The following is a 13,220-nucleotide window of genomic DNA, read 5'->3' as shown; positions in this document are numbered from 1 at the left end:
CTGCGGAGAGCAGCGGAGGTGGGCGCGAGGAGGGGAACGCGATGAATGAGTTCTCCCCTCGCCTCGGAGTTGACTGAGTTGGCGGCGCCGCGCCCGGGCTTCCGGCTCTCGGCGCCCCACGCGCTCGCGGCTCCCGGGGCTGCAGCCCACGCCCGCGGCCCGGGCTCTGCCCGCCGCGCCGGGGGAGCCGAGGCTCCGGAGCTCCTGTCCCGGCTTCAGTCCGGGGGGAAAAAGGAGGGCTGTCCCCTGGCCGAGGCGCACGGCCGCGCGATTTCCCCGCACTCTCCCCGACCCCGTCTGTCTCTCCATGGCGTCTCATCAGCAATCCCGGATCCAGGCTTACCTGGAGAAGAACAAGATAGGTCCCCTGTTTGAGGTAAGGCGCTGTGGGTGAGGGCGGTCCCGTTTGTGTTTGGGGGAAGGGGTTCTGAACACCCAGAGGAAGGAGGGGTAGTGAAAAAATGCGCGGGAGGAGGCGGCCGTGTGGCATTCGCTTTGGCCAGGCCAGGTGTCCTGGAACGCGGCCGAGCGGGCACCTCGCTGATTACCTGGGCGCGGACAGGTGAGCTGGAAAGGGCCAAGCCTTAGTCTGGCAGGGGAAGTTTGAGCGGTCTGAGTGTCCTGCATCTCGCAGCCTCATGCACAGGACTCGGGGCAGGCTGAGACGGATAGATGCACACACTTAGACTGTCTTACACATGCACACTTTCTTCCTGGAATTTACCTGTTTTGCGTGTTGGACTTTTTTTTTTTTTTTTTTTTGGAATAAATATGGTCAGTAGTAGAACCCAGAAAGCTGGAAGAGTTGCTTAACAATGGGAAGGAATATGGTTAACTGGGAGAAAACTGAACTGGTAGAGTAGGCTCCGGTAGGTGCTGGCGCGCTGAATGAAATTGTTAAACTGAGACGCTGACATTGATGTCTGGATGAAAGGACTCTTTGCATTGCAGACCCTACATGTGTTAGGGAGAGAAGGGGGCGGAGAAAGATTCAGGAAAAGCATACACGAATTTATGAGAGAGGACGTGTAGCTCTGAGCTGCTTCCTCTCGCCATCAAAGAATTGATGACAGAAATACAGTAGGAGAAAGGAAGAGCGGGACGACGTGAGAAAAAGGACGGGAGACTGAACCCGGCGCTGGCAAAGCGTCCCGCGGGTAGCCAGGGCCCTGGGCAGATGCCGGTGCCCGCGGGGAGGGACGCCCACTCTCCTTTCCCATTCCAGTTCGGCCGTCCAGCTGGGCACTGATAGGAGACGATCGGACGTGGGAGGGTCAAGATACCCCCTACCCCTAAAAAAAAAAGCAGTTGTGCTCGTTATTGGGGGTTTATGTGTCCGCGGCGTCGGAATAAGGCTGGAACGCTCAGGGGGCAGAGATAGAGAACCGAGCTGTTTCCCTAGTACTGAAAAGAGAATAACTGCAGAGAAAAAAAATAAGGCGAAATAATGCCTTAGTAGAAAAGGGAGAGGCGAAGAGGGATGTGATCAGATATGGGAAGGATGGGATTCAGATAACTAAGATTTGCAAGATTTTAAATTTTTCTGCCCAACTTTAAGTTAATGTTGTACTATCTAGAGAGATACGGCCATTGTTTCAACTGAAACTCATTGTTGTATAGAGTCATAAAGTCCTATAATGCATGCCTTGATTCTTCTTTCAGCCCAAAGTGTTACCAGAGGAAGTCTATATATAAAAGCAATGTAGAATTGCTGGCGCGACTAGATTGTTTTTCTTTAGTCTAATGATTAGAGACTATACATAATTCTATTAAAAGCTGAAGCATAATAACACTTTGTGACACAGTGTATTCGTTGTGTCAAAAGAAACATTAAAAGAAATACTTTGAGATTGTGTCTACTCCCCTAGAATATAAAATACAATTTACCAGGGAGAACAAGGCAATTCTTTTAATAGAATTTATTAACTTATTTTAAAATTCCTGAGACTCTCTCCAAGTGATAATAATAGAGTTGGGCATATATGTAAACTTTCTACATAACTAGGAAATAAATCCAACTTGATTTTTATCAAGTGCTCATTAAAAAAAAAGCTAGCTCACTTGATAATTCTGCATTGATGAATTTTAAATTATGGCAGAATTGTCTTATAAAATCATATGACCTCCTCACCAAAAATCAAACAATGACAAAATTATGGGCTGTGTATTTTATTGACTTTTGCAGGGGAGACATATTACTTACATCCCCATGAGCTTGGATTGCAGTGATGAGTAGTTAATTTTTGAGGATTGAGATGCATTTTAAATAATTGAAGGGAGAAAATAGGTACCTTCTGCTAAAAGCCGGCTCGTATGCAACAATTTTGATCATAAGAGAGCTAGGTTTTGAATAGAATTCTACATACTTCACAAAATTAGGAAATATCATTAGCTTGTAGCCCCTCTCTCCTCATGCTAGAAAACCAGTGAAACAAGTGTAAAATGGATATTGTTGTTCTGGCATTCTCCTCAAAGCTCCCAGGACTTTGGTCAATGGTTCTCATAAGAACTACTTTAGGAGATCAATCAAGGAGCATCCCAGAAACATGAATTTAGTAAGAAGTGGCACAAATGATCGTTACATATTTAATTCCTGGACTACATTTTAAGAAACAATATATAAATTAAAATCTCTTACCTATCACAGATTGAAATAGGTGACTCCCAAGTTTTATTATCTGTTCTATGTTGTGATTTTGTGTGTGTGTGCGTATGCTGGGGCATTGGAGTTGGTGACATCAGCTTACTTTAGTTTTGAAAATATACAAGACCTGGTAATATGTTCCCTTTACAGATTTTGTAAGGTAGGAAGGTTTTGTGAAAACTTTCTGGAGTAAGGCGCTTTAAAGAGATCACATGAATATTGTTTAAAACAAAAAGTGAAGGTAACATATACTGGTTGAGAATACCTGTATACTGCTGCTTTTACCTATATAGCTTAATTACCTGATTTAGTTACTTGGTTTATTTCTTAGCTTATTTCCTTTTTAATAACATTTTATCATGTGAGAAGCTTATAAAACTGTACACAGTGCTGTATTTCAAAAACTACTCTAGATGAAAATTTATCTTGTTTCCAGGTGATTTAAGAGTATAAATTTATATTGCCTCTAAGTGATTTAACATGCTTTGAGGCATTAAAAAACCATGCCTAGAAATCATTGCATTAGAGTCTTGGGTAATGATATTTTAATTAAATAATATAAAGATGTAAGGTGGATAAGGTAATAATGACTTATACTCTACAACCTCTTTGAAATTTTTGTAAAATGAATACTTTAAGTATTCTCATTGGCTTATTCAGGATGGGTGAGTAGTGAAGAGCCGAGGCATCAATCTAAAAGGAATGCTTGGCATCACTTTGATAAATTAGAACTGTAATCCTATTTAATATAGATTTCCACATGTAATGACTTACTTAATTAGCAAGATGTGAAATGGTTTGGCTTCCACCAAAATACTGTATTTTGCAGCACATATAGGCAAGATTCAAAGTGCAAACACAAGACTTATCTCAGCCAACCACTTAGTAGTTGAAGGACCTGACAGTCAAAAATTCTTAAACTGAATAATTAACTGGCATATATCTGTTCATGGGGATCAAGTGATCTATTTCATCTATATTGTAACTAGTTAAACTTCATTCCCAAGAAATTATATGATGTGGAACATTATAATAACTTCCTTATTTTCAACATAGAGAAGTATATACTTTTCAGTTTCTCCCATTTCCATGAAAGAAACAGAATATTTATTTGAATAATATTTGTTAGAAGGGTGCTTAGGGCAGTCATAAATCCTAGTTTAGAAATGATTACATCTACAAGAGAGTGAAATCCTAAACTATTAAAAAGCAGGATAATGGAGTCCCCATTAAATCTCAGAGAATATTAGATCTCTGTGTATTGGAGATGTGGCAAACCAAATTCACTACATTTCTCCAAATGTAGTCTGACCTACTCCCAGTAGAATGGAACCACTTTACCACCTCTGTTTACTTCACAGTACCTCTACTCACATGGGCTAAATTCATGTTAACCAGTTTGACATATATGTTACGAGGTGAACTCATGTCAAACAGGTGGTCAACCATCAGCCTGCTTCATTCATACACCTACCTGCGCAGCTTGTTTTTCTCTGGTACCCTGCCCCACACTTTTCAGCCATATCTGCAACCTTGAATTCCAGTTGGCCTGAAGATTACCAGGCAGGATTACATATGAGGTAGTGGTCTATTGAGAGAATAAGTAAATATGTTGAAAATAATGCAAGCCAGCTCTCTTGCTATTAGACATGGGAGTCATAAATATAAGAAGGAAAACATGTAGAATGAACTGTGTGGTGTTCAATTGAAATTGGAGGTATTGGTGTATCTCATGACTTCAAGAATAAAAATAGATATAAATGTAATAGAAATAAGTATAGATTTGTATGTATTAACATATACATAAGTAGATATATAGTTGCCTGGGAATAGCAACACTTCAATAGCAATGAGCACACCTAGTGACCACATTTTACATACCATTCTCCATCAGGTAGAGCCAGGTATCCTTGGAGAAATGGTTGATTCTAGACTTGGATCTGGGAAAATACAGGATGAACCTGTACCATATTATGTCAAGAACTAAGGAGGTTGTCTAAGAATTATAGGAATATGTCAAAAGCTTGAAGTGGGTCCGTTAACTAAATCTGGGACAATTTGAGACTCAAAGTATGAGAGTAACATTTTGTCTTACTTATAAAATAGTACTATTTTATTACACTATAATATAATGGGATACATGAATATATTCAACTTATGGGGAGAGGAGAAAGCTTTACCTTATAGTAGAATACCAAATAATAAAAGTAGAATGGGAGATGGAATTAGAAAATCACTATTTGGCAAGTATTTAGCAATAATTCCGGCTAGAAACATTAATTGTTGCCAAAAATAATAGGTGAAAGTTGGAGGAAGAATGAGATGTTTATCTAATCTCTAGTATCTTTCCACAAAGTAGTTGTTTATAATTACAAAGGGAAAAGAAAGCTGGTTGACAATACTTAACTCAAATGAAGGGAAAAACCAATAATGTGTGCCTCCAATAGGATGAAATTAAAACAACATGATTTTGCTTCTTCAATATTTCTGCCAATCATGCATGACTTGAACTGAATAATGAGAAAATATTTGATAAACCTGATAGGGAAATTCTGCTTTTCTCATGTCTTCAAAGATGTTAAGGTCTTGCAGGTTAAGGGAAGTTTCAGACTGATGGGACAAGTGCAAAATATAGTTCTAGAACTGATACTTACACTAAGAAGGACATTCTTGGGAAAGTTTTGCAAAAGATGAATGCAGCCTTTAGGTGAATGAAGGATATGTGGAGTTATTTGTGCTGTTCATATACTTTTTCTGTAAGTTTAACATTATTTCAAAGTAAAAGAAAATTAAAAATAAAAATAAAAAAGAACATCTAGGAAATAAGTACTTACATATAGTTCACCCATTGGGTTTTCCTTAGACATCAAATAATGTGAATTTTGTTAAGAATTATATCAGTGGTTTATACTTGAAAACCAATAAAGTAACCAATAAAGTAACAACCTATAATTTTGAGTAAAGAAAATTTACAATTCTGGTCAACTAAGCCTATGGATTTTCCTCCAAAATTTTATTGAAATATCCACAAAAATCTTAAAAAAATTAATGCACAAGAATACTGGAACACAAGGAAGGGTACTGAGGCAGAGAGATAGTTTCTCCTTCTTTATAACAGAATCTCTTTATTATGAATAGTGATATCTCCTTTGCACCTATATCTGGTGAAGTGGCATGGAGTCAATGATAAGTAGTGGAAATGTTTGGAATTCCCGGGAAGGTGCCTTAAAATATTTAGACTTAGTTAGGACGTGCTCTTCACATGCCCTTCCTCCTTCTTGTTGTCTTGAATGCCCCTTGTAATTCCTCCTTCGTAGCTTTCCTTACTCCCTCCACCTCCCCAGGGAACAACTGGTCTCTTTTCTGTCACTATAGAATAGTTTTCTTTTTCTAGAGTTTTGTATAAATGAAACCATACACTATGTACTTTTTTGGGGAACATACCTTCTTTCACTCAAAATAATTGTTTTACAATTCATCCATGTTGTGGATGTTGTGGATACATGTTGTGTCATGTATCAATAGTTTATTTCTTTTAATTGCTGAGTAGTATTCTGTATGGATGTATTTGTTTGTTCTTCTTGGATAAATGCCTGGATTGGCTGGACCACATGGTAGGCGTAGGTTTAATTTTTAGGACATTAGCCACCAATTTTAAAAAGTGTATGAACAATTTTACATTCCTATGAACATTGTATGAGAGTTCCAGTTGTTTCCCATTCTCACCAAAACTTGGTAGCATCTGTCTTTGTAATAGTAGTCACTCTAATAGATTTGTGTGATCTCTCACTGTGGTTTTACTTTACATTTACATTGTGGCCCCACCATTAACCCTACCATGTGAGACCAGTGTCAGTGGGGACCATCTGGGAAGCCTGGCTTCTCGTACTCCTGGCAATAATGAGATATACCTCTCCTTCCCCACTGAGGCCATGTCAGAGGAGGCCTAGAAAAGGGGCCATTGCTGAATGGTGATGAGGGCACTCCTCCAATGAAATCCATGCCACGATGCATTATAATTAAACTTCTGGGAAAAAAAAAAGACAAGATTTATCTTGAAAGCAGCAAGAGAAATGAAATACCATACCTATACAGGAAAAACATTTTAACAGCAGATTCTCATCAAACCTGTAGATATCAGGAGGCAGCAGCACAACATTTTTTAGGTGCTAAAATAGGAACCTAGAGTTCTGTACTCAGAGAAAATATCCTTTAGAAATGCAGGGAATATCATAATTTGGCTATTGTGGACATTGGTGTACCATAAGAGACACTGAACTCTAAGAAACAAACTGAAGGTTTTGGAGTTCTGGGAAGTGGGGAGGGGGGTGGGAATGGGGTAATTGGGTGATGGTCATTAAGGAGGGCACTTGATGTAATGAACACTGGGTGTTATATGCAACTGATGAATCACTAAATTCTACCTCTGGGGGGAAAAAAAAGAAGGAAAATCAAGAGAATTTGTCACCAGCAGGTCTACCCTTAAAGTATGGCTAAAGGAGATCTCTTAAACAGAGAGAAAATTATAAAAGAAAAAGTTTAGAACATTAGGAAGGAAGAAAGAATATGGAGAGAGCAAATATGACTAAATATAACATATTTTTCTTCTCAAATTTTCTAAATTATGTTTGATGGTTGAAGCAAAAATTGTAACAGTGTCAGATGTGGTTCTATAGAGGAGTATTTAAGACAGTTGTATTATAAGCAAGAAAGAGGAAAGAGGAACAAAGGAGGTAAAATTTCTATAGTTCACTTATATTGGTAAAACAGTACCTATGGATAAGTAGTATATATATAATGTCATACCTAGAGGTCACTAGAAAAGCTATACAAAAAGATGCTCTCAAAACCTCTAGTAATTTGGGGCGCCTGGGTGGCTCAGAGGGTTAAGCCTCTGCCTTTGGCTCAGGTCATGATCTCAGTCTCTCTGCTTAGCGGGGAGTCTGCTTTCTCCTCTCTCTCTGCCTGCTTCTCTGCCTACTTGTGAGCTCTCTCTCTCTGTGTCAAATAAATAAGTAAAATCTTTAAAAAAAAAAACTCTAGTAATTAGTAGATTGAAAAAAAAGATTTTATTTATTTTTTTGAGACAGAGAGAGCATGAGCAGGAGGGAGGAGCAGAGGGAGAGGGAAAAGCAGACTCCCTGCTGAGCAGGTATCCCCACATGGGACTCCATCCCAGGATTCTGGTATCATGACCTGAGCCAAAGACAGATGCTTAACCAACTGAGCCACAGGTGTCCTCAGAACTCTAGTAATTTAAAATGGAGTTCTGAAATGTGTCCAAATAACTCACAGGAATAGGAAAAAGAAAAACAAAACAAAGAACAGAAAACAAAAAATAACATGGCAGACTTTAGCCCTAATATATCAAAATGAAATTAAATGCAAATGGTCTAAGTATACCAATTAAAAGGCAGAGATTGCCAGAGTGGATTAAAAACATGATTCAACCATATGCTGTGTTTAAGAAACTTACTTAAAATACAAAGATATAAACAGGCTAAAAGTAAAAGTGTAGAAAAAATATGCAAACATCAAAAGAAAGGAGGAGTGGCTATTTTAATACCAGATAAGTAGACTTCAGAGGATAGAAAAATACCAGAGATAAGAACTATCATTATATAGCAATCTAAGAGTCAACCCACCAGGAAAAATAGCAGTCCTTAGTGTTAATAAACATTTGTAGACCATTCTACGTAGACTTAGTCAACTAAGTCCTAGTCAACATTTGTAGACCATTCTATGCAACAACTACAGAATACTTGTTTTTTTCTAAGTGGCATGGAATGTGTACAAAGACAGACCATTCCTTGAACCACAAAGCAAATCTCAGTTGAAATCATACAACGTATCTTTCCATCACAATGGATTGGAACTTTAAGTCAGTAATAGAAAACAGGAAAATTTCTAAATCACTGTGAAAATATACATCATACTTCTAAATAATATGGTAAAAGAAGAAATCTCAGGGGGCCTCTCTATGGCTCAGTTGGTTAAGCATCTGCCTTCAGCTCAGGTTGTGATCCCAGGGTCCTGAAATCTAGTCCCCCTTCGGGCTCCTTGCTCAGCAGGGAGCCTGCTTCTCCCTCTCCCTATGCTACTCCCCCTGCTTGTACTCTCTCCCACTTTCCCTCTCTCTGACAAATAAATAAATAAATAAATCTTAAAAGAAGAAATCTCAGGAAAATATAAATCCATCAAACAACAAAAAGGAAGATACAATGTATCAAAATTTGTGGGACACAGCTCAAGCAGTGCTGAGAAGGAATTTTCTAGGCTAGCATGCCTACATTTAAAAAGTGGACTGATGTGATTGGTTAGAACCAGGAGCTTGCTTTTTATGTCATTCCTCTGGGTCCTTCCTGTTGTAGAGGACAATCTATCCAGCTAGACAGAGAGCTCTTCTACAGTGAAGGAGGTGTGAATATCAATAATCTGCTGACAAGATGTGTTTGTCGTATATCATGTTTGGTATTGAAAGTAGATCTTGGGGCGCCTGGGTGGCTCAGTGGGTTAAGCCTCTGCCTTCAGCTCAGGTCATGATCCCAGTGGTCCTGGGATCGAGCCCTACATCGGGCTCTCTGCTCAGCAGGGAGACTGCTTCCCACCCCCCAACCCCCGCCTGCCTTTCTGCCTACTTGTGATCTCTGTCTGTGAAATAAATAAATAAAATCTTAAAAAAAAAAAAAAGAAAGTAGATCTTTAGTTCTTGAAGGTAGGAAATGAGTGTCTTGCCTCATTCTTTATTGTGCATCTACTATAGTATCTAGTGGAACACAGACTATAACGCAAGGCTTAATTGATATCTGTTGAAATAAACAAAACATTGACTTGTTTATTCTTTTTTCCTTCTATGGAGAAAAGTATGTTGAAGACATAACCAGCTAGCAAAGAGCATCTTCATATTTATTCCTTTAAGACCTAGAGAAAATATTCCCCATCACATTAATTTCCCTTTATATACGGTGAATAACTTTTAATTATGTACTTAACTACCTAATTCACTTTCAGTCATATTTTTCCCTTTTTAATATCTGCTTTCAAGGGAGGACCTGATAAATTAATTCACACCACTGTGCAAGGCTTAGTGCATACCCCTCAAGTGCATTTGCATGAGGAAGGCACATGACACAGTTATATGGGATGAAGAAGGTGATTTTTGGAAATATCTCAAACTTAGCATTTACTCTCTGCTTGACCCTGAGCCCTTTACTTGCTGATCTCTGTGAACATCAGTGTCTTCATCTGCAAAATAATACCGAAGAGGGACTTTATGAGGAATATATGAGATGAAACCAGGTCTAAAGAACCCAGTCCAGTGGCTGGCACTTGATGTACACCCGGCAAATTTTGGCTGCTATCACGTTAGATGCTGCTACTTCTCTTTTCTATTAATTTTGATAACTCAATGACAGGCCAAGTGGAGAGATGCTTTTGAAGGATGACTTTCTAGTACCCTGAAATTAGAACTAATTCAAAGTATGCATCTGTGTTTTTATACTGTAGCTCTGGTATCTCTGAAAAAGCATTGTGGCACAGTTAGGAAGGAGAGTAGCACTTGGCCAAACAAAGTGTGTGTGTTTATGCGTGTGTGTTCTTTGCTCAGCGGTCGGGGCAAGACTTGCTTATTGGCTGTATCACAAAAATATACTTTCACTAAATTTGGAGACATTATATGTAGTTAGAAAACAATCCTGAATATGTGTTCTTATCTCAGACAGGAAAGCTGGGTCACCCTCAATTAAAATAGCACACACAGACCCTGCCTCCCCTATCACTCTCTGTAGCATGATTTTCTTTCTTTCTTTCTTTTTTTTTTTTTTTTAAATATCCCTTATTGTCATTTGATATTGTTTTATTGGATTATTCCTTTTATTTCAGTTTATATTCTGTGTATCCCATTAGAATATAAGCTGCTTACGGAAAGATATTTTGTCAATCTTTTCAGTTGCTTATATCTTCATGCCTAGAAAATGTCTGGTACATAGTAGGTATTCTACCAAATCATTGTCAAATACATTTATGAGTAAAAAAAATCAGGACCAACCTATTAAATTTGAAAAGTTTGGTTTGGGTATGAATAATCATTTGCCACTAGCAGTCTTGGACGATCTCAGCAGTTTATGGGAGATTTCACTTTTTTGAAAATTCATTATGACTTTGTTATCTTTTCAACAGCTATTAAATTCTTTGGTGCATGATGTTTGGAACTTCATTTACATTCATTTGGTCCATTTATTAGGTGCTGTATTATGTACTGAGAAATATAAATTCAAATAAAACATATCCTGTCTTCAAAAACTTCTGTGTATTTAGAAAAGACTGGTAATACTTGGGGGCACTCTCAACTATCATATTCTGGTAATTTTACAAAAGCCCCCCTTGGTTTTCTGTTTATGTGCTTGGTCCATTTTCATACTCATCAATACATTCCATCATTATACTCATAGAAATAAGAAATTCATATTTGAAATTCATATTTTGAGATTGGTTTTCAAGAAATTTGCCATAGAATCAAGTATGTAAATTAAATAAGGTAAAAGGTAGAAATGTTAAATAGAGTCGTTTCTGTTGTCTTTGTTCTTAGAAGTTTTTAACAACACTGAGACATCTAAACATGAATTATTAAAAATATCTAAAGGATCTGATTGTTGGGTAATGTTCTACATGAAGCACACTGATAGTTTAAGGTTGTAAGTTGTTCCTTTAATATAAAAAAGAGAACTTTTTTTTTTTTTTTTGAAGTATAGCCTGGAGCATAAAGGAGTGTTTAACTCTGGCTGTTTCCTCACTTTCTGAACATGATCTAAATTCAAAGTGACTAGCTATATTGAATTGAGAATACATTTGATTTGTCTGTACATTGAAATAATATATCTATTTGTATGAAGTGAACTTTATTGCATAAGATTAATTGTAGCTGTGTGCTTTTGAGATATTATTTTTATTTTTATGTTATTTTACTCCTATGAACTCTCTCCAGAGGATCTGGTATGTTTTAGGTATTTCATTTTTTCCTGTTGTATTTTTTGTTTACAGTGTATAATAATCATCTTAGTATTATATAAAATGGTAATTAAGACCAGCTATAGTTTATTAAGTGCAGAATATTATTCTATTCTGAGTGAAAATAATTATTGAAACATTTCTCATTATCTTTCCTCTTAGTGATATAGCAATGATATGAAAAACAACACTCTTAAAATATAGAGATGACAGTCTACTTTGTGGAAACTTAAAGTCTTAGTGCTCACAGAATTGTTTTATATCTAACCCTTTCCTAACTTTCAGTTAGGACATTGAGGTCTGTGCACAATGGGCACCATTCACTGCTACAGTCTGTGGATTGATAGGGAATCTAAGACAGAGATCGGTAGTCACCAGGTTTATCAGTAGTTCAATTCTGAGAAATAATATCTACTGATTAATTCATGAAGGTCATACACAGTAAGTTCTCAAGTTTTTAGCAAGCATATTTTTGGATAAAGTTGGTTGAACAGTGACTTGGTCACCCATTCAGCGTTAGGACGACCCACTGAAGAATACTTTTCCCTCAGTTATGCAGTGGAGAGATTTAAGAAGCCTTCATTGAGAGTCCTAAGAACCAAACCATGAAAATACAATTTTGTCATCTTCTAAAAGATGTTGTAGAAGGGCATGTTCATTGCATTAGGCAGCATCCTCTTATGAGACCTATTGTTCAGTTTCAGATTGTCAAAGATAGTGTTCGTACTTCACAGCTGTCAGAATGGCTAAAATAAAAAACACAAGAACAACAAGTATTGGCCAGGATGCTGAGAAAAAGGAACCCTCATGCACTGTTGGTGGGAATGCAAGCTGGTGCAGCCACGGTGGAAAACAGTATGGAGGTTCCTTGAAAAATTAAAAATAGAAATACCATATGATCCAGTAGTTCCACTATTGGTTAGTTACCCAAGGAATATGAGAACACTTATGAGAATAAGAGAACAATAAGAATATGAGAACACTAATTCGAAAGGATAAATGCACTCCGATGTTTGTCGCATAATTTACAGTAGCCAAATTATGGGTATATAATTTGGATATATATATGGATATATAATAATTATATATGGATATTTTATAATTATGTATGGATATTATATATACCACACAATGGAATATTACTTAGCCATAAAAAGAATGAATTCTTGCCATTTGCAACAACATAGATGGATCTAGAGGGTATTATGCTAAGTGAAATAAATCAATCAGAGAAAGACAAATGCCATATGATTTCACTCATATGTGAAATTTAAGTAACAAAACAAAGAAAAAAGAGACCAACTGAAAAGTAGACCCAACTACAGAGAACAAACTGATGGTTCCCAGAGGGGAGGTGGGTGGGGAATGGGTGAAATCGGAGAAGAGGATCAAGGGTACACTTACCATGATGAGCACTAACCTACAGAATTATTGAATCACTATGTCATATACCTGAAACTAATATGATACTGTATGTTAATTATACTGGAATTAAAATAAAAGATAAATAAAAGAAAAAAGAAATATTTTGAAGCGTTTAATTCATAGCATTCTTTTCCTTTTTTTTTTT

At 37.4% G+C, this 13,220-nt stretch overlaps 1 protein-coding gene across 1 annotated transcript in view; it reads left to right on the top strand.

The window, feature by feature from the left end:
• Positions 1 to 307: 307 nt before the first annotated feature.
• Positions 308 to 13,220, top strand: part of LOC308341016 (uncharacterized protein C8orf34) — a gene marked incomplete at both ends in the record, with an annotated part of 367,987 nt that continues 355,074 nt past the window's right edge. Inside the window, one exon of the mRNA XM_080800601.1 lies at positions 308 to 376. Coding sequence (XP_080656727.1) covers positions 308 to 376 — 69 coding nt within the window. The remainder of the gene's footprint in view (positions 377 to 13,220) is intronic.

The sequence above is a fragment of the Martes martes genome (genome assembly GCF_963455335.1).
Source record: "Martes martes genome assembly, chromosome: 4".
Taxonomy (NCBI): Eukaryota; Metazoa; Chordata; class Mammalia; order Carnivora; family Mustelidae; genus Martes; species Martes martes.
The sequence above is the reverse complement of the archived record's forward strand: the minus strand, read 5'-3'. Positions and strand labels throughout refer to the sequence as shown.